General features: G+C 37.4%; 1 protein-coding gene across 5 annotated transcripts; it reads right to left on the bottom strand.

The window, feature by feature from the left end:
• Positions 1-564: 564 nt before the first annotated feature.
• Sec3 (exocyst complex component Sec3) lies at positions 565-25,358 on the bottom strand. Of its 5 annotated transcripts, none has more exons than XM_022077634.2 (17): positions 25,224-25,358; positions 24,272-24,364; positions 23,241-23,421; positions 20,593-20,682; positions 20,409-20,504; positions 18,524-18,632; positions 17,233-17,387; positions 16,804-17,031; positions 16,117-16,359; positions 14,372-14,618; positions 12,669-12,934; positions 9,415-9,611; positions 7,230-7,440; positions 5,178-5,331; positions 4,052-4,197; positions 2,245-2,439; positions 565-1,842 (listed from the first exon to the last, which is right to left on the bottom strand). In XM_022077634.2, exons 3-17 carry the CDS (start codon positions 23,400-23,402, stop codon positions 1,690-1,692), a joined length of 2,652 nt encoding a protein of 883 aa, XP_021933326.1. In that variant the 5' UTR covers positions 23,403-23,421; positions 24,272-24,364; positions 25,224-25,358; the 3' UTR covers positions 565-1,689. The 5 variants fall into 5 exon arrangements, with proteins under 5 accessions (XP_021933326.1, XP_087196834.1, XP_087196835.1 ...); XM_087340708.1 differs by having other exon boundaries at positions 25,198-25,358; XM_087340709.1 differs by lacking the exon at positions 25,224-25,358 and adding an exon at positions 25,072-25,191.
• Between the last annotated feature and the right edge of the window lie 460 nt (positions 25,359-25,818).

A 25,818-nucleotide genomic window follows, 5' to 3' on the forward strand; every position in this document is an offset into this window, starting at 1 on the left:
CAATATGAGGTTGCAACACGTGCCAGAATTGGCATACATAATGGAATGAGAAATTGGACTTATAGCAATGGCATCCATGGACCCTTTAAGGAAAGTGTTTGGGTGAGAACTGTTAGCAGTAGTTTGTGGCCAGCATGGCTCCTTGATCTTAACCCATGTGATCTTTATTTATAATGAATCACAAAGCAGATCAAACCCTCACACAGTTGAAGAATGAAAAGAAATTTTCCAAAGACAAGTTTCCCCACCTCTCAGGAACTTCAACATGACAGAAATCCCAGAAATATGTGCAGAAATGAAAGCATTTCCAGCATCTGCTATAAACTGCAGTAAGTTTTGTTTTTAATGTGTTTAAGTTACAAATTTGTCTGTTTGCTAGCAGTCCAAATCCCTGTGGGCCATGTGATGGGAGAAGTGTCTGACTCTCTCACCTGCAATAATCAGCAATTACTGGGACACCTGAAAATAATCTAACTATAGAAACATTATTTCCTTCACTTGCATCTTTTAATGATTCAAGAAATTAACACGTATTAAAAGCAAGAAAAGAGAATGACTGTGAGATCAACTCTGAGAAGGTTTGTGGTTTATTTAACGATGCTGTCAACAGCTCAAATTAAATTGTGTCACATGACAAGGCAATTGATAAATAATGAATCTGAAAGGTTATTAACAAAGAAGGTTCAGCTACTTACTTTCATCTTTATGCTAGAAATGACAAACTCGATCATTCACTGTAGTGCACACACAACCCAGAGCATCAAATGACATCACAGACCTGTTACTGGTCAATCTCATGCTCCCAAAAGTTGCCTGTGATTCTTAGAATATAAATAGAAATTAGAGAAAATAATACCAGAAGTGACCAGTTAGCAGGTAAGTCCATTTGTTACTGGCATTAACAACACAAACCATTCTACCAACTAGGAATGACATGCACCACCCACCAAATCAAGAAATATCTCTCAATATGTCATTCCTGGTGATGTTTTCCCATGATGTTGAATAATATTAAGCTGTAGGTTTCTTTCCATTTCCTTTAACCTGCATCATAATGGAATGGAGAATTCAAATCCCTATATAACGAGGCTGCTGGAGAGACCGTAACTCCAGGGTTAACACTTTAGTGATTTGCTGCTGTAACACACAGTCAGCCGGAATGTGAGTAAGTATGATGCATGGTCAATACAAGGTTAAGGTTCGGCTCTGTAATCATACATTTCCCAGAAACTACTAGATCTAATTTCCTACAAGTCACCCATCAACCATCCAACAAACTTCGGAAAATTTCTCACTGATATTTTCAGTTTTAAGGCTGTATTTAATCGTTCTTCAATCATTAATTTTTGTTCTTGATTAGTGAAAACATTCTTAGATAAAGCTTTCACTTCTGTCATATACACATTAGTACAGATGTAGATAGAAAAAAAAATTATTTTGTAGACTTTGTGTACATTTGGTAATTTCCTTACATAATATGTTATTTAAAACATACATTTATGTAACAGGCACTGGTGTTTGCTGTGCCACTTATGGTAACTGCTGGTTCTGATACCCAAAAGCATAATGGCCAAGGAGAAAGGACTGCCCTTACAACAATTCATAGTATCAGTTCTTCACAGAACTTTATACTGATAAAGGAGCTCTTATAGTCTTCTCAATGTATTTACTCTGCATCAGAATCTTTAATTAATGTGAACGAGCTATTTCTGAAAAGAATTCCAAAATATTTTGGATGGAGAAATCTAGTGCTATCATTGAACCTGGATAGCAACGCTGTATTAATTCTTCAATATATTTATATTGCTGAATGAACTCTTCTTGCATTGCTCTCCATACCACCTGCAAAAAAACATATTACATACATCATACACTCAAGTCACAAAATAAAATGGTGTGAACTATACAATTCCATTTTACTTTGTCTCATTACAGTAGAATTTTCTTTGACAATGTACTCTAGTTCATGTAACTAATTCTTTAAATGAAGGTAAACGTCCCTCCTAATATGTATTCACGAATGTATGCTACATCATTAACACCATTCTGTTCAAATTCAGGTGGAATATTCCAAAAGTCAAAATGAAAAGAACTAAAAACAAAACACTGCCTTGTTTAGACCACAAGTGTCCAGCACAACCTCTCTTGTAACAGTCCACTGCTTCAAATATAACCTTATAACTATGCAGTATGTCATCACACTAAAGCCCTCCACCCTTGTAGAAAATAACTGAACACACAAACCTGAAGAAGGTTTTCCTGTTCACACAAATGTTTTTCAACTTTGCGGTATAAGTTGTCTAGGCCTTTCTTGACCTCTCTGGCAGGGTATTCTCGGATCACTTTCCGCAACTCTTGCTTGCTGTAAGCCATCTGATAACTTATTTCAGATTCTTTAACACCCTGTGCTACTTTGGCTTGAACTCCTTCAAAAAACAGCTATAAATAACCATAGAATTTATTCAGAAACACTTGTACTATCATGATTTAAAATTACATAATCCTATGAATATTTTATCTAATTTATTATGAACAAAATTTTTTCACTAGTTTGACTTTAAACTTATATTTATGTTTATTTCTGACATGATTCAATTTGAAGTTCAAAGTCTGCACAAACACGTCTTCTAATACTGCCTGTTTGTACACATGAAAAAATTCCACTCCAGCACAACAGACTTTTGTGGAATTTAATCTTACAGGTAGCCCTCGATGTGTTCCTGGACGAACTGGCGTAATCGGAATCAGTGTAAACTGGAATGATTTTATAATGTAAATCAATGGGAAGTCAATGACATGCATTCCCAGCACCCAAACATTGACAAGTAATGTAATGGCATTGCATTTAAAGCACTGAAATAATGTAAGTAAAATAAAGGGAATTTAAAAATATATTTTATACACTTAAAATCAGCAATTCGTTGGTCCCCGCAATTAACTGTGATTCTTTCATGTGATTGATGTGTACAGTCATCTCTGCTGTTATGCGATAGTTGCATTCATGTAAGACGCTGACCTATAGAAAATCGTGTAGTAAAAATAACCCCGAGACCTCCGCAGAGATTAAATTAGTCCTTTGAAATTTTAAAGTGCCAGGAATGAAATTATACAAGAGCAAACTCACATATGCAAAAGTTTGCATTTCACAAACAGCTTTTACCGATTCATCGATCTCATTGGAGCAAATTCGCGTTAACGAAACATACGTAATTGCAGAGATGACTGTATTTATAATTTTTATTGAAAATCAGTGATGTAAGAATTACGATTCAGTATAAGAAGCAGTACGAGAAACATTGTAAAACGTTATAAATAATAGTAAAATTTTTCTTCTTCACTTTTTGACTTTCTGATTTCAAAATCGGCGTTATTCTGAATCGGCGCAAATTGGACCAGTGCAAATCGAGGGCTACCTGTAGTCATTCTTTCTAAAGTTTACTTATAAAGCAAAAGTTTCATGAATATTGGACAATTTGACTATGCTATGTATTGTAACAAGACCTGAAGATTCACCACTACTAAAACCATAACCCAGCAACGGACAAAGTCCTAATCCAGCACCATCCACTTCCTATTCTGATGGCCTATCTTTGTACGAGCTATCTCAATGTTACCTTCCCATCTCCTTAGACTTCTAAGTGAACACTTCTCAAGAGACTTTCTCATAAAAATACCTGTATGCATTCCTAATCTCTCGCATTCCAGTTTACATCCCAACACTATTAGGTGACCTGTATAAATCACACAATTCCTTGTTTTGTACTAAACTGATTATTTATTTCACCCTTTTTCACCAAATATTTTCTCCTGAGCGCTATTTAATATTGTATCACATACATGGACTCTAAAATACATATTAATAGTGTATGATTAAATATAATATTTGGAGGTTGAAATACAATCCAAGTGCAAAATAAAACATTACACTGGACAATTTAACAATCACTTTATCAGAAACTTTGAGGATTTTCATAAAATTTTCCCAGATTATGATGACATTTAACACTCAGACTCCATTCATCTGAGAATATACCAATTATACATGACTTACATTTAGTTTCTCCAATGGTCTACCAAAGTACTGAGTCACATAAAATTTCAAAGCATCATTATATTTCTGCTTAGCATCCTTCCTCAATCCATCCAGAACTCCTACTTTCAGTTCTGACAGAAGGGCATAAAGATGATGAAAATTCTCTGCAATGAAAATAAAAGGCAGCAGTGGATGCAGTTGTCCATAGGGATGAAGTCCCAGTAGTCTACTGTAGGGTTACCATTGCCACAGTACTATAATGAACCCCCAACATGAAATCCGCTACAACTCTCCAGAAGGTATGAAGGGAATCCTCATTCTCCTTGTTGGCATGGTGGCAACAATGTAGACTTGTATTCTAGAAATACCCAGCTTGAACCTCAGCCACATTACTCGATATTATGACTCAGGCATTTCTTGGTTTTTATCATTCTCTCAAAGAGAAAGAATGCCAGGCTAACACCTTCAAACAGACCAAGACCATCTCCTACCAAATTCTCATCTGTTCACTATTAATGATCATCTCATCTCTTCTGATGCTACACAACCTCTGCAACTGAAGCAGCATGATTAACACAAGACTGTATTTAAATTACAATTATACTTCTGTTATCTGCAATGTAAAATACCAGTATATGGTTAGCAAGGACTCTACAGGTTAAACAATCTAAGTATCAAACAGTCATAATGCCACTTAATATGCCACATTGGTAACTCAGGGCACCACTTACAGAGGAAAGTTTCTAATTACCATAGTGACAGGACATACGGGATCAATATCATCGATATTGGGAAACTTTTGATCTAATTAGCACTATGGTAAAATAACCCATAGGTTACAATGTTGTAACAATGTATTATATAATGTAAATATAATGTTGAGCATCTGTTTACCTCAAACTTACATTCTTCTAGAAAAACAGTGAAAATAATAATGAAGAGCAGTACGGCAAAAGTCTTGAGTTTTGTATAGAATTCATTTCTGTGCCAGCAGCAGATTTAAAAATTCATTCTGCACAATTCCCAAGACTTTTCAAGCACTTAACAAGGATTTGGAAGTAAAATTGTTACAAAATATACATCATTATTATCCAAAAGCTCTCATTTGACCACAGAACAATTTTATGAATGAAAATTAAATTACCCATTTTTATAACTTCTTGTGGAGTTCTGTGGTGTTCAGCTGCATTACGTGGAATTGCTTCAAACATTGCTCCAACTAACTTTGTGTACCACTTATCCAAATCAGTACGACGGTCTGTGTTCTTGAATATAGCTTCAGCTGTTTTTGCAAAATCCTAAAATTAAAAAGTTCCAGATATACATCATAAAACATTACAGAACTGTTACAATATTTAAACACTTTAATTACTGCAGTAGATTTCTTACCAAAAGACTGGCTTTCACCAAGATTTTCCAATCTGAGAATGTAGCACAGAACGGACTACACGTGGAGCAGAGAGCCCTTCTTGAGAAGCTGATAGTCACTCAGCTGACATTTATGAAGCCTAAAGGTTCACTACCATGCCCACAAAAGCCCACAACTGGATTTCATCCTGAACCAGGTAAAATCAGTTATACCCTCACAACCAGTTTTCTTAAAACATCTAGCTTCTAAAATTGGCCTCTTCCTTTCATGATTTCTGACAAGAATGTTATATGCATTTATTATTTCCTTTCACATCTTATCCTCCTTAATTTCATCACCCTAATAATATATGAGCCGGCTGCAGTAGCCACATGGTCTGAGGTATGATCCTCGTGCGCCTGACTGCTGCGACAGTGGGTTTGAGTCCCACTCAAGGCATGGATGTTTGTCCGCTACCAACCTGCACTGGCCAGCATGGTAGTGTATGGCTAAAATCCCCAAATGGGGCTAAAATCCCCAAATGGGAGACCTGTGTCCAGTAGTGGACATTGAGAAGTTGAAGGGGGGGTGGAATTATATATACATACATACATACACACACACACACACACATACAGGGTGAGTCATATGTATGTTTACAAACTGTGCGTGTTCCAGGATCAAAAATAAGAAAAGATGTTCTTATGAACATGGAGTCGCAAATGTTTCGTTTTTGAAATAATAGCAAAAAATAAATTTCAATTAATTGACTTTATATCAAAGTGAATCCAGCTTCCAGCAAAGATTTTCAATTAACTTTTGGGTAGAAAATGTTGGCGACATGCTTATTGGTCCACACATGCTTCCATCGCGGCTAAGATGACCTTCATATCGGTGATTCTTAAGAAGACACTTGCCACGTCTCCTTGAAGTTGTACCACTAAATACAAGAAGACATGTCGTTTATGCACGACAGAGCCCCAGCACTCTTCTCCCATCGTGTCAGATATCATCTCGATGAACAGTACCCTCAGCGATGGATTGGGCGGGGTGGCCCAGTAGCTTGGCCACGGAGGTCACCAGACCTGACTCCATTGGGCTTTTATCTGTGGAGTCACTTGAAGTCCGTTGTTTATGCAACACCCATAAACAATGAAGACAACCTATGGGAACATATGCAGAATGCATGTCAGATGATTCGAGGAAACCCTGGTGTGTATGAACGTCCGCCAGTCTTGTGTACGTCATGCTCGTGCATGTGTGGAGAATGGAGGAACAACCTTTGAGCATCTGTTATAAAGAAACATCCCTGTCCTTATACTTGGCAATAAAGGCATACATAGAAAATTATTTTTGGCTATTATTTCGAAAATGAAACATTTGCGACACCATGTTCATAGGATCATTTTATCTTATTTTTTATCCTGGAACATGCACATGAAGTTTGTAAACATACTTCTGACTCACCCTGTGTGTGTGTGTGTGTGTGTGTGTGTATATATATATATATATAATGAATGAAAAATAGAAATTATGAAGCTCCACATTATGCAATTTCCTCTATCCTCCCATTACTTCCTCTTTCTTACATCCTAATATTCTCTTTAGCACTCTATTTCACACATTCTCAATGAAAGCTCATCCCTCAGCATATGGTAAGAGACCAAGAATCATACCCATACAAAAACAAGTAAAATTATACTTGTATATGTTTTAATTTTTAAAATCTTTGATAGGAGGTGGGAAGATAAAAAATTCTGAACAGAATGGTAGGAACCATCACCTGAATTTCATCTCCTTTGAACACTAGGTATGTAAGTAATTGTAATTAATATGAATTGCTTTTACCTCAAAATTATCCACATATGAGAGAATGCCGCACTTGCTCTTACGATTAACTTTAGTTTCTTCAATAGACCTAACTTGTGCCTGCATGAAACGATCAAAGTTTCTCTTTACTTGCACCAAGGCTGATGCAAAGCTCATGCTAAGGAATGAGCCTGTATCCTGGGCTGACATTACATGCTGGCTTAATCGCACCAACACATACATGCAGTAACTGGAACACAAAAATTTCAAGAAAAGTTGCATTATAGCGCTTATAATCCATTTACTTGGTAAGACATAATATAAAGTCCAATCAATCTATTTTCAGAGTATAAAAATCCTCACCTACATGTCAAGTTTACCATAAATTATGAACACTACTCATTCTGATGAGCCGGCAAAGCTGTCAGTATAGTGACTGGCTACAGACTGGACGACCAGGGTTCGATCCCCAACAGGGGTAGAGGATTTTTCCTCTAGCCTCTGTGTCCAGACTGGTTCTCGGGCCCATCCAGCCTCCTATGCAATGGGTACCAGGGTCCTTTCTTGGGGGTAAAGCAGGGCTGGGGTGTGATGCTGACCACTCACCCCCATCTAGCGCTGAGGTCAAATGCCTATATGGCACACAGTGGGACAGCTTTACTTTTTACTTTACTCATTCTAAATAGTACCTAATTGCATGTGAAAATGAAATGCCATGAGTCTGCTCTAAACAAATAATCATAAAATAAGACTGATTTTGAAAGTTTGGAAATAATTAATTTGAAATTTAGCATTCTAAAAGAAAATTATAACCAGTCATGGTCATCCATCACATTACTGTCATCCTTAGACTGTGGCCCATTCAACTAATCCATTACTGGGCCCAAGGGGTGATGATCATCAAATCCAAAAATCCAGACTATAAGAAAAATGTGGGATAATATGATTCCACTACTCCAAGCATGTGCAGGATGGTGTAAGGATAGGTGCTGCCAGGAAGGAGAACCCAATGTTTGTTTTCAGTTAGGACCAACTCTTTAGATGATGGGTTTCTGCTTCAATTAAATCTTCATGTAATTGATTTTCCATAAAACCCACATGAACTACCTTCATCCCATAATACAAATACAACAACTATACTCATAGAAAGCTGTTTTCTAAACCACTTCTTTCGCGGTGACATCTCATAGTGCCACAATGGTAAATCTATATATATCATTAACTGGGATAAGGAGTGATATGAAATCCTGACCTTAAACTGCATAGCACTTCAGCATTAATCAGACAAAAGTTTTATGCATGAAGCAGTATATTTTGTAAACAGTCAAATGTTATTTCACATTTATTACATTAACACATTAAAATGCATTTCAGCATAAAAGAAGTATAAGGGTCTGGGGGGAGAGGAGTGCATATACTTGCTTCATGGAGCCGAGTCCTTCCTGAGAAGTCAACAGTCGCTCAGTCACTCAAGAAATTCCCAACATTTTATTGAACCTGAAGGTTCATTACCATGCTCACAAGTCTTCCACTGGTCCCTATTCTGAGCCAGATGAATCCAGTCCACACCACCCCATCCTCTTTCTCTAAGATCCATTTTAATATTATCTTCCTACCTATATCTAGGTCTTCCAAGTGGTCTCTTTTCTTCTCGTTTGCCCACCAAAACCCAGTATGCATTCCTCTTCTCTCCCATGTGGGCTATATGCCCTGCCCAGTTCATCCTCTTTGATATGATCTAATTATATTTGGTGAGAACAACCTACAAAGCTCCTCATTATGCAACTTTCTCCAGCCTCCTAGTGATTCATCCCTCTTGAGTCCAAATATTCTCCTCAGCACCCTATTCTCAATATACCCTTAGTCTATATTCCTCTCTTAGTGTCAGAGACCAAGTTTCACACCCATACAAAAATACAGACAAAATTATAGTTTTGTATATTCGCAGCCACCCTCCATATTTTGAGGCCTATTCCTCCTCCATCCACAACCTGAGGACGTGCCATGGTGTGGTGACAACGGACCCACAATGTATAGGAGTAGTGCAAATATATATATGTGCGTGTGTGTGCATGCACTGAATATTAAACTCGTTCCACTCATACATCCTCATTTTTAATGTAGTATAACAAAACTAACCAAAGGCACTACGGAACAAACTTAAGCAGTCTGGTCAATTTACTTCATGCAGCTGTTCTAAACATAAGCAGTTGAAATTACTCACAAACTGTCCATCTTCTCATAATATGCAATAAAGCTGATTAACTCAGGTTCAAGACAGCAAAACAATTCTCCCATCATGCGACGAACCTCTTCATTAATCTGCTTTTCCATCTTCTTTAGAGGCAGAGCAGATGTAGATACAACATCTGTTTCATTTTTTGAATCTATTCCCAGCCCATCCAAAGTTGTCTGCGTGTTCTGAAACAATGGACATTCTCATTATTATACTCTCTTATGCTCCTTCTACATAATCAATAAAGGCACACAGTTTGACATATTATTTACTTAAAAATGAATAAAAACGTGCATTTCATAGTTTGATACATTTCAAACATTTTTTTAGTCCATAAATTCTCTGCCTTTTATAGAACCTTATGGTTCATTTCACAACAGTCCACCACTGGTCCCTATCCTCAGATAAATCCAGTCCACATCCACTAACATTATTTCCCTAAGGTCCATTTTAACAGTTTCAAAATTTCAACATTTTAGAAGCTTGATTCTGGATTTTATAACTTTATAATTCAACAATGGACAAAGCCTAAAAAGGACAATTTTACATATAATTGTAACAGTGTCTTCCTCTCTACACTAGGTTTTTCAAGTGATCTCTTTCCTTAAGGTTTTAACTAACTCCACCAAGCAAAGTCCTTCTAGAGAAATCTTAGATCCAGGCCAATGATTAAATCTTAGCATACGTATCTCACCATTTGTATGTTTGCTATGTGCCTCCCCACTTTCATTCTACTAGATTTGATAATCCTAAGTAAAAATTATGAAGCTCATCATTATGCAATTCTCTCCAGTCTCTTGTTACTTCCCCCCCTATTAGGCCCAAATACTTTCCTTAGTACTCTCTTCTTAACTGGGCAAACAGAAAAGAGAGATGCTAGCCCATGTGAAGGTACTATGGTTTAGAAGAAAGTAGATAAAAGGAAGAAGCGAAAGTGAAAGAAAGTGAAACATGGTCTGCTAAGACTGCATGCATCTACATGGTAAACATTCAGTGTGTGTTCACTCTTCAAGGTAATTGTCTGTGGAAGAAAAATAAGCCATTGTACAGATTTTATAATGGGAGTTGATTGGAAGGTAAGTGACATGATGTAATTACATTTTAACACATTCAGACTGGCTATGCGGGCCCAATCAAATTCCTATCCAGTGAGTACCAGGGGCCCTTCCACACATGTAAAGCAGTCAATGGATGAAGCTCACCACTTGCCACATCTAATGCCATAGTTAAGAATGCATGTAACTTTTACATTAATCTGTGCATTCATTTCAATGGTACGATGCACAAGGGACAACTTCACTTTTACTGTATGATATACAGTGAAACCTCGATGCATCGTTTTCGGCGGGGGTGGGAAATAAAAACGATGAATACGGGAAAACGATAGTTGCGGGAAAGTATTAAAATTTTTAAAACAAACAATGTTTCTCTTTCAAAGTTAGTTCTTTTTACCAAAAACGTCTTTAATGGACAACTGGTTTGTCGAAACTTTACGTTTTAGGCCAAAGAGAGCCCTTTCCACGTTCAAATTGTTTTCCTCGTCATGTTCACTAATATTATGCGCATAAAAGAACGACTTCACTTTTGCCAATGCAGCATGTGCTTCAGCAAAACTCGGCACAGCTTCGGGCTCGCATTCGTCGTCTTCCTCTTCCTCACCACTCCCACCCCCTTCGCCGACAATAACAGGAAGAATGGAAACACGAGGTGCGATCAGAAAGTTTCCAGACTGCGCCTATAAAAACCCGTACTCTTATCTCAGGTATTAAATTCATCCATCACCCTCGAAGTAGTTCCCCTGGGAGTGAACACAACGATCCCAGCGCCGCTGCCAAGCCTGGAAGCATCCCTGGAAATCTTTCTTTGTCAGCCTGTCAAGCACCATCTGCGATTCTGCCTGAATCTCTTCAATCGTCTCAAATCTCCTTCCCTTTAGCTGAATTTTCATCTTTGGGAAGAGGAAACCTTAGAAAGGAAGTTGGGGTCGGTTCTTGCAAGATCTTTGAGCTCCTGACAAACGAGAAGTCGATTCTGCTTCTGGTCCTCAGACAGGAGCCTTGGCACAAACTTGGCTGCGATGCGTCGCATGTGGAGTTCTTCCTTTAGAATCAGCTGACAGGTCCCATAGCCTATCCCAACAATGTCGCACAAGTCGTTGATGGTACGACGTCGATCTTCGTGAATGGCCTGCCGAATCTTCGTAACATTTTCGGGCGTTGCGCTCGAAGATGGTCGTCCAGAACGCTCGTCATCATCGACAGAGGTTCGGCCATTTTTAAAACGTGAATGCCACACAAAAGTTTGTGCACGACCCATTGCGGACTCCCCAAATGCTTGCTTTAGCATTTCATAGGCTTCCGTAGCCGTTTTGGCGAGTCTTTGGCAAAATTTGATGCACACTCTTTGTTCATGAAAATCCGCAATCGCAGGAGGGTCTGTGTAATGCACTACCAAAACGCCCGTAACTATGAAACAAATGCTAATTCGATGATGCCGGCTGGCACACTGATTCACTATGAATGTAGGCCCAACCCCTTAGCGGCAGAAGCTCGTACTACATCCGGTTCGCCCTCTATTGACACAGTCTGGAAACTTTCTGATCGCACCTCGTACTATTACTGCCGAACTCAACGAAACGTAGCTGTACCACTGAACCACTGGAAACGAGATGAACCAGAAGAATGAAAAGTGTCGCCCGCCTTTCCTTTGTACTTATAATAAAAGCATTTGTGAAGAAATTCACACTGCACATGCCATTTGGCATCACTGGAACGAAATATGAGTGCACCCTAATTAAACTCGTAAAATTTCTGACAATGAGCACCGCCATTCACTCCAACTATCACCCCTGCACAGCTGACCCCTCATTCCAAAAGAATCTGTGCTGGTTGGGCGACATAACAGGTTACCGCTACTGCGTATTCCAAAAACATTGTGTGTCTTTCGGTATTAATTTATCTCAAAATCCAGCATTTTAATTTCTCAGAAACGATCATTGCGGGAAAATTGTGGGCCGGGACTAAGATTTTTGAATGATCGATGCGATAAAACGATAGTTCGAGGAACGATAGAAGCGGGAAAATGTAACATTATTTCATATGGGATGTATCCGGGACCGAACAAAACGGATGATGCATCCGGGAAAACGATAGTTCCGGGAACGATGGATAGAGGTTTCACTGTAAATGCATTACAAACTGTTGTCCATGACCAAGTGCATTTTGGAAATTAAAAGCACACACCTTTGTTGTTGGACTGAGGACATCTAACTGAAAAAAGCTGACACAAAAATTTTGCTCTGCAAGACAAACAGGCTCCAGTTCTGCCAGTGCTCTTTCCAGAACCTCATCAAAGCGCTGTCTCTCATCCGCATCTACATCAACACACCACTGGTCACGTTCAACGCCAAGCAGACCTGAGTGTGGTGGGGTCTTGCTGGGTCCTCCAAAATTTTGGGCCTGTTGCTTCAGCTTCCCAGCAATATCTTGATTAGAACCACTTCCTTTCCCTAATGTAAGTAAAATACAAAAATTAAATACTACAAGGTTTTATCATTAGTGTTTGGTAAAAAGGGTTTCTGTTAACACTAATTATATTGAACTTGAACCTTCTTACCAAGTACCAAAGATTCGATATAATAAAAATTGTATAAAATGATCAATGTTTCTACACATTCACAATTTAATACAAACTGAGTTAATGGATACAAAACTGTACTAAAATACAGGTAGCCCTCGATTTGCGCTGGTCCAGTTTGCGCCGATTCAGAATAACGCCGATTTTGAAACCAGAAAGTAAAAAGTGATAAAAATATATTTTACTATTATTTATAACGTTCTACAATGTTTCTCGTACTGCTTCTTACACTAAATCGTAATTCTTACAACGCTGATTTTGAATAAAAATTATATATACGGTCATCTCTGCAATTGCATATGTTTTGTTAACGCAAATTTGCTCCAGTGAGATCGATGAATCGGTAAAAGCTGTTTTTGAAATGCAAACTTTTGTATATGCGAGTTTGCTCTTGTATAATTTCATTCCTGGTTCTTTAAACTTTCAAAGGACTAATTTAATCTGAAATTTTGAAAGAAAGAAAGAAGAAATCACAACAGTCCACACTACATGCCTTCTTTAAAAAACATGATAATCCTCAACCACGGACTTCGTCAGAGAACTAACGCCGCTTCATCACGCCATCGCCGATTCCAAGTGTATAAAATATATTTTTAAATTCCCTTTATTTTATTTACGTTATTTCAGAGCTTTCAATGTAATGCCATTATATTACTCGTCAATGTTTGGGTGCTGGGAACGCATGTCATTGACTTCCCATTGATTTACATTATAAAATTGTTCCAATTTACACCAATTATGCCAGTTCGTCCAGGAACACATCCCTGGCGTAAATTGAGGGCTACCTGTACTGCTGTATTAACTTGTATAATTGCATTGCTCACATTACTGACATGCCAGTTTTATGTGGAAGAAATAAATATGATGTTTCTGAACCACGTAACTGCTTCTCCTTCACTACAACATAACTGCAACGATTAGACACATACACTTAAAGAAACAGGAAGTGTTAGGATGTTGTGCACTGTGTGGATTATACATGTAAGGGAATATAACTGCTGAATCTGGTTTTAATGTGGAAAAAAGTGGCACTGTATCATAAAACAATTGAGGTCAATTAATTTTTAGAGTACTTTTCTTTCTTATGAAAAGAAAGTTAGGCTTATGAAATTGCTATGCTACCTGCATATATACTACTATTTAATATTTTCAATGGACTGAACAGTTTTCATGAATGTTATGACATTTTAGGCCATCCCAACCATGTAGCATTTAATTTCTTTTCATTCCTTATTGACAATAACATGGCTAATCTCTGGGCTGAGATTAGAAGCTGTAATCTTCTGAATACTGCAATTAATATATTTACCTTTCTTTTCCCTCATTCCTGAAATCTGTTGCTTTGCTTCCTCAAAAAACTGTTTGATATCTAGTTCATACAATTTTCTGAGAGAGTTGGTATACACCTTGGTGAGAGTTGTGTATGCTTTACGATCCATAGCTTTGCACCAGTGCATTAATTCTGTGTATAATTCCAGTTCTCGATGGACTGAGCTATGTTTCGGTAAAGTCAGATCACTCGCATGAAAACTCAGAGTCTCACCAGCATCATTACCCTGCACAACATAAACAATTTAAGCAGTAATAGTATATTTATAACTTCCCACATGCCACCACACTCCTACACTATCTGCAGAAGCACAGTGTATAGTGTGGAAGATAATTTCCACACCACACAAAGCCAGCTACTCGTGCTTTCCTCAGTTTCTCCCTCATATGGTACAGTGAATGGTTTCAAGCTGGCACAACCAATCTTTGATTCCTGGGACAGGCAGGGACTTTTTTCTGCCAGTATATCTGTCAGTACCACCGGGGACCCTTCCACTGGGTATAAAATGACCAGAATGTTAAACCGTCCATTCACCTCCATTTAGTATCTAGGTTTAAAATACACAATTGTTATAACTTCACTCTTTCATACCTCCATGGCATGGTGCTTAAGCACAAAGACAGATAGACCTTTTCTGTCATCAACATGATAGTCATGCATTCCTCTGGAATGGCAGTTACACATGTGCCACTTAATGTAGTATGCTCAGAGATCTTTGATAAATATGAAAGTTATAAGGTAAATTCTTTTCACAATGTAAAATAACAACATGGCAATTATGTTTATTGTTTAGTGTGGAGACAATAACCAAGTAATCACTGGAGCCATGTACATGGAATTTTGTATGCATACAGACTATTACCACACATACAGATTTTTTTATAACACTGAACACTGACTTTTCCATAAGTTAACAATAAGAAATTATAGCAATGTCAAACTCTGATGTTATATCTGCAAATTTTATGTAGTAAGAATCTGTATTAGTAGCAGTTATGCATAGAAATGGATCAATAACTTGTACAATTTCAAAGTTATAGTTCCTACAAAAGTAATGCTATCCCTGGTTCATGCCATGAAGGTGCTTTGGGAAAGTAGATGGGGTACAATGGTCAGTATCACCCAACAGCTGTGGATTACCTCTAGGGAAAGGACCCCGAGTACCAACTCGATAGGAGGCTGGGTGAACCCTAAAGCAAGTCTGGATGCAGAAGCTATAAGAAAAATCCTTTGCCCCTGCCAAAAATCCAAACCTTTATATCCAGTCCATTAGACAGTCACTACACTGACTGAGGTTGATAGTCCTAATTTGGCCACTAACTCATTCACTCTATGGTGCAGGAAATTCTTTAAAAAGTTGATTGTGTACTCAGCTTGTCAAAGAATAGCCAACTTTCTTTATGTCACCCAAAGGTGCATCACTGTGTTTTCAATTTGTCCAACATAGATAAATTCTGAAATCTGTCTATATATAACAATTTGTTTAACCATGTGTATGGATGAACAATGACAAGAACTTCTACTGAAACTCAAACTGAATGTACATTAAATTACAAATGCTCAAAAATGTGTCTATACCTATTGAAACAATTATACAATAAAGCTATTAGAAGCTAAAAAGATGAATCCAGAATGCTTTTAATAACTCCTGTACATTCTACAAAATTCAGAAACAAAATGTTCCAAATGACTGTGTACAAAGAGAGACAGTATCCCCTGCTTACCAGATGTATGAAGAGATTATTAAGATGCCTGGATATAGCCTGTGAAAACTTGGTCTTCCACTTGTCAAACCTTTTTCTCTGCTCCTGCACGGCAGCCAGTCGTACCAATGCTGGGTGAATCTCAGCATTCATTGCTGCCAACAAAGCCTTGCCTGCTGCCACTGCATTCTGAAGGCCCTGAGCACTCGTAAGATCAGAATCAATCAGAGCCACCTGGTGACTGTGTGGTAAATCCAACTGAGACTAAAACATAAAAAAATTACATTACAATATTTTCCTACAATGCTGTTTCACTTACAGATTTCTGTTGACGTAAAAAATACACATTGATAATTTATAAAACAAGTGTATTTATGGCATACAAGAGACTATGAACAATACCAGTATTGAAAATTGCCATTTTTTAAAATTTCTAATGACCATATGAAGCGTGAATTAGACAGGAATTAATTTATAACAGGAATATATATGACACTCTTTAACTGAAGATAAGTGATAATAACATTAAAATATGAGTATGAATAGCGAACTGATAAGGAAATATAGGTCATGGCCTACTTGAAAATACTATTCTGGCATTCAAAAGAGAGAATAAGTAAAACGATAAAGTCTTCAGTGAAGATAACTATCCAGTTTCAACCACAAGTACATAAACTTTGAAAACCAACTTGCAGTTTATTAACTTACAATAACTTGTTCTAGCTCAGAGAGCAGTTTCTGATTATTTTGATTTGCCACTTCAATAAGCAGATTCTTTTCTTCCATCTTTTCCATTGTGTCTCGTACATGGCAGAGAACCTCATCGTAAGAGTCAAGACGAGCTTCTACTTGCTCAGCCTCTGCAATTGTTGCTTCAATCTGCACCATCAGTTGTGCTACTTGCTGCTCTGATGCCAACACACTGTGAACATTCTCCTACAAAAATGACATTCAGGAAGTTTTAATGGCAATTTAACAAACTCCATGTTGTATGGTCTACAAGCAGTTCATAATTACTCAAGGTGGTCAAAAATTACTCTACAATTACACCCTGGGCCAGTTCAACCCAATACTCATCTTCAAAAAATATTTTTCTAGCACTGTGTAACCCACTAATGTTCAACAGAACATACAAACCCCATCAAGAATAGAAAGATCCTTTGCTAGATTTTCCATAAAAGCTTCAGCATTGCTGATTCCAAATTCACACTGTGACATCAACTTCTCAAGATCCTGCTCTTCCCGGTCTGTCAAAGCCAAGTAATCCTCTGCTTCCACTGGCTCAATGAAACCTGCAACATGATTACAAAAACACTGTGTTTTTACCACTGATAAATCCACTCGATGCCACAGATCCTTCGTTGCCCCTCACAATTTATCGATGAGCAGTTTAGTTCAGCAGTAACACACTTTACTTGCATTCAGGAGGTACCCAGTTCAGTTAATGATTGGGATAAGAACATTCTTAGCTGAAACTGTGGTTTTTTCTGTTCCTCCGCAAAAATATGATTTACTGTATAGTATCACAGTTTATTTTCTTTTTCATATTTTAATATCTGCATTTTTAGATGGAAAACAGAACAATAGAAGATTATTCATTATGAATTGCAATTTAAAAAGTATCTACTATAACAATTTTTCTTTATAATTTATTTATCCTAAATGTTTACAGTTTTGTCACCTTTCTACACAGTCTGCCTGCTTCTCAATATACTCAGTATAGCAGTCCATAACTTTTCTTATGCACCCCACCCCCCTCCAAGAAAAATGAAGTGCATAGCCAGTCACGCACTGTTTCCCTTGCTTCGTCACTGTTTGCAAATCAGCGACTTCCCAAAGCCTCCTTCAGGAATCTAAACAGATAAAAATCACAAAGTGCAAAGTCTGGACTGCATGGTGGGTGGTTGACAGCTTGAAGTTCCAGTTCAAAAGGGGTTTCCTTGGTAAGCACAGGCATTGTCATGCAACTAAAGAATACTCTGTAACAATTTCCCTCTCCCCATACTGAACAGATATACATTAGTGAATCTCTGCTCCTTTCATACCATCCACCTACAAAAAATAAATCATAGGCCTTTGTTCTTACTTAGCGCAAATCAAGAGTAGTACAGCCATGTTCACAAGTTATGATGCTGTGAACTGTTAGTAGTCTAACTTACTAATGAGGCAAGTGGAAAAAATAATTGCAGATATTTTTTTAATTGCCTTCATCACTGTGGTTCATTTAAGATCTTCCCAAGTATTTTAATTCTACACATTTTTAAACATTTATTAGCTAACTTCATATTATGATATATATCAAATACTGAAGAAAATTAATCAAAGGATCCCAAAGGTAAGGATGCTACTGATGATCTGACTACATGACACTGATGGTACAGGAGATTATACTACCTGGAATATTTAATGGGTTTAAAAAGTTAAATACCTGGTGTCACTGCCACTTCATTTTCAACAAGCAGCCCTGTGTCTCCAACCCAATCTTCTGGTAGGTTACAGAACTGCGGCTTCTGTTTTGGAAGATGCTTGAAACATTGCTGGAAATATACCTTATAATGATCATGAACTGTTGTAACATTACATCTGTGTGCAATTTTTGTAGTATAGAAAACACATTTTAATAAATATATTCCTACAAACTTCTGCTAATGATCAATTCTATTCACCATGTTCTCTTGGTAAGCAACTGGCCTGATAAAGTAATAAAAATCAAGAAATTAAACCAGTCTGGGATTAAAACTTTCATGCAGAATTTTCAAAGACAGAAAATTTAATATAATACCTTACTCATACAGGAAGTGTAAAAAATATTAACTCAAGACATCACAAACAACATTTAAGGTGAAACCTGTCTTCATCAATGAAAAATGTTATTTGAAGATTAAAACGGCTATCACAAACTGAATAAAAAAATTTGTACAAAAATTTGTTTTTACTACAAATATGTATATAATTAATTCTCTGATGATTACATGTATGTGGTAAAAGTAAAGTAAAGTTTGTCCCGCAATGCGCCATGTAGGCGCTTGGGGTGAGAGGAGGTATAGCTCCTCCCTTCCTTGACCTTGGCACTAGATGGGGGTGAGTGGTCAGCATCACGACCCGGCCGGCTTTATCCCCCGGGAAAGGGCCCCGGTACCCATTGTTGAGGAGACTGGGTGGGCCCCAGAGCCTGTCTGGACGCAGAGGCTAGAGGAAAAATCCTCTGCCCGTCAGGGATCGAACCCCGGTCGTCCAGCCCGTAGCTAGTCACTAAACTGACTGAGCTATCCCAGCTCATTATATGTATGTGGTAGAGTCAGAAAATCTACATACTTTTTAATTCACTGAACAATGCAGTGTTCATGTGAATCTTCACACATGAGCGTATATAGATATATAATGAAGGTCTGGCCAGTGATTTGTTCAGGTGTGTTATTGTACAAGTGCATGCATGGCCCTAGTGTCTATGTATTCAGTTTGGCAAATACTGTTACATTCACGTTTCAGTGCATCAGAATGTCACAGTTTGAAGAGAAAACAAATATTAAGTTTTACATATAACCAGGCAAAATGAATTTATAAGACTACGGGAAAATGCTCACCATGAGATGGGCTGCAGCAAACAAACTGATTAGGCATTTCAAGGAGGGCCAACAATCATGGATAACGTATGAAAGGCAAGGTCAATGGTGGCTCCAATCGTAACTCAAGAGACCACTGTCCATGTTTGATAAGTCATCTGAGAGGACCATAGATAAACAACTGACAAGTTGTTAAAATAATAATGTATGCAAGAATCAAACTGCTGTAGACATCACTTTGTGAATATGGGAACTGGCTCTTCCTCTATGACAAAGCACCTGCTGGATCTCCAGATTTTGCCCCTGCCAAGTATTAGTTGCACCCAAAATGAAAACCCTCTTGAAGGGTCTCAGATTCCAGTAAGCAGAAGTGAAAGAAATTATGACAGCAGCACTTGCGGAGGTTGTACAAAATGGCCTGTAAGAGTGCTTCCAGCAGCAATATGGCTGCTGGTAGAAATAAGCAACAGCAAACGGCAAATTTTTTAAAGGTGGTTTGTAGTAAAGTGAGCCATCACATCAGAGAAGTACGATGGGCAAAAGTCGGCAAACTGTGTGTCTATAGCACATATTAAGGACTATTGTTGAAGCTTTTGTCTTTTTCATATACTGAAACTGACGTTTACAAGGCAACTTCTGTGACTGCACAAATGTCATTCATGTTTTCTTGATATCAACAGTTTATAGGTTATGTTATGATTCTGTTGTAAAACCTTTGCACTGCCTAATTAATATAAAATAATGACCTACCTTCCAAAGAACGATAAGGAAGTTTTGTCTTTCTTGCAAGTTAATGGCAAACCATTTGAATGCCTTATCAAACTGTAAATCAAATTCATGTGTATCCTGCAATGATGAAACAGAGATTAATAATTATATTAACACCTGTCAGAGCTTTTCCCTGTTTCTACAGAATCTCTTAGTATCTACTTACACCAGATATATTCTTCCCATCAACTGATTTAAGTTCACTAAGCATCCAGGACCTCTTTTTCTTAAATACATTTTTATCAGTCTTCTTAACCTACAAAAATAGAGCAGAGTTCAAACTTGATTTTAAATCAGCAAACAGTAAACTTCAGTTCCCAAAACAATAATGAGCCAAAATAAACCTCAGAAGACAGAACAAGAACATTTACAACAGGATATTGTATATGCTCCTTTCTTTTCACACACACATTTTGTAAACACAGACTTTCCATAACTTACTAAAAAAGTATTCAAAGAAAGTAACAGGCTATTAAAGTTCTATTACACCTAACTATCAGCAAGACACCTCTTGATTCAACAGCTTGTGAGATGTGTGCAAAAACATCTTCTCTTAAACAGCAGATGGGATTAACAGCAGCACTTGGTACAATAAACACATTACCAATAGGGTTTGTGACTTTCACATTTTATTACTGATGTATGAGTATAAAATAAATACTTTATGTTATAAGCACTCTTGTAGAAATCTACTTAAAATCAGGAAAAGTTATGAAACTAGAAACATACATCTAAAAATAGTTTTCATAATACCATAACATTTTGTCACTATGCATGCATCCACATTTGTGCACACATACACAAATATATAAAATTTCTGGGGCATATTCCTCCACAAAATATGTTTAATGAAAAGCCATTATATTCTCAAATATTACAGATAAATCTGAGAAACACTGATGTAATGCACATAACCCACTTCCTTTATCAAAATACAAAGCAGAAATTGTTAACACTGTAATATGGACTGGAGAAAAAATGATGATGATGATACTCTTTAAGATTGCAGACTGTGAACAGCATACTTGCAGACAGTGAAGATGTGAATAAGTTGCTGTTATGCCCAGTACAGCCAAGGAGGAAACATTAATGGAAAACTGACATGAAAATAAACATGGATTAAAATAATACACTTGTGCTTGAAGAAGTGTAACCCTTGTTCTCACACCATCATTCCAAAATACTAAGTTGTATTACATAAAATATTTGTTTTATATTCAAAGTTTTCTTGCTTACAAAATGAACAACGCAGATTAAGTCAGACTAGTGATCCTAAGATAAAAATTATGATACTATTAACCCATCGACGTGGTGGTTTAAATACCCCGCATATACCGCTGTCGTGCTGTTCCGGCGGTAGTATTTTTTAAATGCCCGTTTAAATTTTGCTGTAAAATACTCTTTTTTTCATAACTTTTGAACTATATGAGATATAATTATGAATTTTTCACCGAAATCCTCTTAAAAGATGGTTTTATAATCTTACCTTATAAGATGAGCACCCAATGTGTGAGCAATGGAAGCAGGTGGATTAGAAGATCAGTTTCGTATGAAAGTTTTTAAAACATTCATCTATACACAACCCTGCCTTGCACAATGCCCATCAACATAAATAGAGCCAAAACCACGTAAATTTCGTCCACTGTAACATCTTGCCACTTCCTAATCCTAGAGCGAAATGTGAGAGGATTGGCACTTTTTGATATTTCTTGCTGAGCATATCTGTTGGTTTGATCAGCAATGTGCTGCACAAGTGCTATATCGAAAATATTTTCGAATGAACTCACGACATCTAGTTCAGCAGTGTCGAACTGGGGACCACATACATTACAAAATGCTTCTCGTGAAGCAGGAAATGAGTCTATATTTTCCCACAAAAACTTGTTGGAAACCACACCTGCCTGTACGATGTCGTCCTGTCGACCACCACTACCATTATCACAATCACTATCGCTAAACACGACAGTTCCCGGTGTCACAAACTGTGTATAATCAATGTCAAATACACTATCATCGTCCAAACTATATTCACTTATACTATCATCTTCTAAAACTTCATTTAAAACTTGTATTTCTTCAAGCTCCGTCAAAGGACGACTTCTCGAAGGGACAGACATTGTACACTACCAGGTCAGGCGTTTATTTTTAGACTCTCCCTTTCAGGTCATTGGAATGTACCACTGTTGCCACATGTATACACATAGAGCTTTATTTCCACAACAGGCGAGAACAAACCTCATCGCGCTGGCATTATTTATTCCATACTTATGGGCGTTTTAAATTAGGCTTTGAGGCTCGCGTGTTTGTACGTAAAACCACAAGAACTTTAATTTAAATGCCCGCGTGTGTACACGTAAAACCACGTCTGAGGGTTAAAAGGTTAGCAGAGGTCATTGTTTTTACAGACCTCAACTGTTACTAAAGTGCTCCCAATTCAGACACAAACACAACTCTTATTTTATTTTAATAATGCTCACAAGGTCATTAAAAAGCCCATGAAATGCCATGTTTTACAGAGTTAGATTTATCAAGTTGATTACTGTGAAAAATTCTTCTTGAAGAAACTGAGTGTAAGAATACAGACTGGATTCATGTAGCTCATGACTCATACTAGGGTGCAATGATGGGCTTTCATGAAAATGATAATGAACATTTGGGTTCCACAAAGGAGGTGATTTCTTGGTCAGCTGAGTAACTGTCAATTGTTAAGGAAAACCATGAAGTTAGTTATGTCTACTTTGGCCCGCATTTAGCCCTGTTTATATTATAATTAGATACTATAAACATTCTTTTGAGTTAAGAATTATGTTTTACCTGGTAAATAGTAACACATATAGGATTTTCTGTTGTTATAGCAATGCACAAGAAACTAGTTTTCTTCTTCTTCAGCAACTTACTAACATGCACAACTGCTAACAACTGTTCATCGTTTGGCTGGAAGACAACGCGTTGTAGTGTGTGTCGAATGGCAGCCATGTTTCACAGCTTTTCTTCCCTGAAATAAAACATTTAAAATTTTAATTACAACGAAGTACAAGTTACAAAATCAGTGTCCTCACAGACTTTTTGTATTTTTCCTTTACCACTAAATGAAACAACGGGCTCTGGTGGGGTAAACAAATGCGAAGATTCATTATTATTGTGTTTGGAGAGACTGCAGTAAAATGTGTGCCAAAATGAACACCAGAAAACACATTTTTTAAAATTTAAATCAACTGACAACAATATAAATAATGACAATGATATTAGTTTGGCATGAGTCTTAGCATCATGCAAAGAGTAAGGATGTATGATAAACTATCACTTATGCCATTACAAAATCTGAATGTATTAGTGAATAATAGGAGCATGTTTTTTCACTGATGTAAGAAATCAAACTTCTTGTCCAGATATGCGTCTTCCCTTGCTTAGAAAATCATTAATCCTGTAATCCAGTGCCAGTCTGTGAGCAAATATTGGTATGTACTGAACACTATACACAAACTTAATGTTATGTTACTTAAATAACTTAACAGAATAACAGTGAGTAAATGAAGTGGTTTCCTTTAGCTTTAAAGACATATAAATCTCCACTTTATGATTTTATTGAATAGTATAAACTCAGGAGTACACACACTTCCCTATATTTATATATGATATTCCTCACCCTTCCTTCATGGATTTGGATGCTGTCCCTGATATATTCCATGAAGTTGTTTGGAGGGAGTAAAATAGGCATAGTAACTACTTATTCTTGACCTCAGCACTAGATGGGGGTTAACCGGTCAGCATCACACTCTAATAACAATGTACTGATAAAAGTCTAAATAAAACTACAGAGTATGCCTATGCTAAACCAATCTTACCTGGTCTGAAATAACCATACCAAGAAGGAACACTATAGGTTCAACAACAGCTTCAAAATTTCCTGTGGTGCGGGACCAAAGCTGCAATGCCCACTTTAACAAAAATTGGTTATACTTAAACAACTGTCTTCTGAGTTGTAGCGCTGTGCAGTCTGGTGGAAGTATACCAACGTTTCACAGGTCCTTGCTCCCTCCATTAGGGCAAGCCCTGACATGTTGGTACACTTCTATCAGACTGCACAGCACAACCTGGAAGACAAAAAAACCCTCAAATCCTACCTAGTTATATTTAGTTCTTCGAGGGTTATTTAATGACGCTGCCAGTAGCTCAAATTATATGGTGTCAAATGGTGGGATAATTACCGAATAATAAACTATAAAGGAAAAGAAGTATGTGGTCATTCCTAGTTTTCAGGTTATGTGTTTAGATAGACTGAGGAAACCACAAAAACGTCAAGACAAGATAGCAGCTCCTCCGGTCTAGATATGATCCCGAGACCTCCCGAACACGAAGCAGAAGTGCTAACCATTATCCTCGACGTTCGGCCAGAATGAGTTATCATTCGTCAGCTCTGAACTGAAAATTGATGTTAAAGCCTTACAAGTAACCACTTTGCAGATCATGAGGCTAATACTGCATGGCCTTACTCTGTCTCCAAATATGTTGTTAGAACAAAGCAGCACTTAGGTGGTACAAATGATAACCTTGCGATCTTAAGCAAAACAGTGACATTTCCTATTTTAACCTATTCACACAACATTTTACAAAAACAGCTGCTGAACACATTCCAATTTTATACTTCATGGGGTAAAATATCAGCGGCATTTTCCTTATAATTTATGAAGATTTCTGAAAAATCGAATTTGTACAGTTTTTATAGTACATAACTTCATTACAAACTACTTGAAAAATGTCAAATGCTAACGGTCACTACAACTCCATGGTATTTACCAGTTTACCACGGAATACCAGTTTCCGCCACTGTAATCCTTCCCTTGATTGATTATATTTTCTGTCGTAAATACCATGTATCATACGGACATGTTCTCAAAAAGTTGATGTAAGTTGTGCTGCCATCTATATCTCGGAACAAGTAATATAACGGCGCCACAGGTGGCCCACCCTGGCTGTCTGCTAGAAGTTTACCGACGTTTCCGAGTTGGAAGGAGCAAGCACGTCGATAAACCTACACCAAACTACACAGTGAAACACAAAGACGGTCATATTCAATATTAGCTAGTTTAAATTTGCATTGTTCACGATGACTAATCTTCGAAATGCACGAATAGCATAACAAACCTTAAACATTCAACAAAATTTGACCTTTGTTAATGGCATGCAAAAACACTGGCAGGTGTCCTGGTTGTGCCCATTATTGTCCAAGTTTAAACAAAATTAGAGTGCATTCACAAATTTTAGAAAAAAGTCCCAAGGGATGCAAACACATTTCATGAATTCTCAACTGTGGGGGCATGATGACATCACAATTTCCATGAGTCTCCCTCATACGCATTTCAGATTCACTCTAGCAACTTGTCATGTATAG

This window comes from Zootermopsis nevadensis, unplaced genomic scaffold (genome assembly GCF_977971745.1).
Source record: "Zootermopsis nevadensis isolate Lab colony 2312 unplaced genomic scaffold, Znev_1.0 Znev_ptg000061l, whole genome shotgun sequence".
NCBI lineage: Eukaryota > Metazoa > Arthropoda > Insecta > Blattodea > Termopsidae > Zootermopsis > Zootermopsis nevadensis.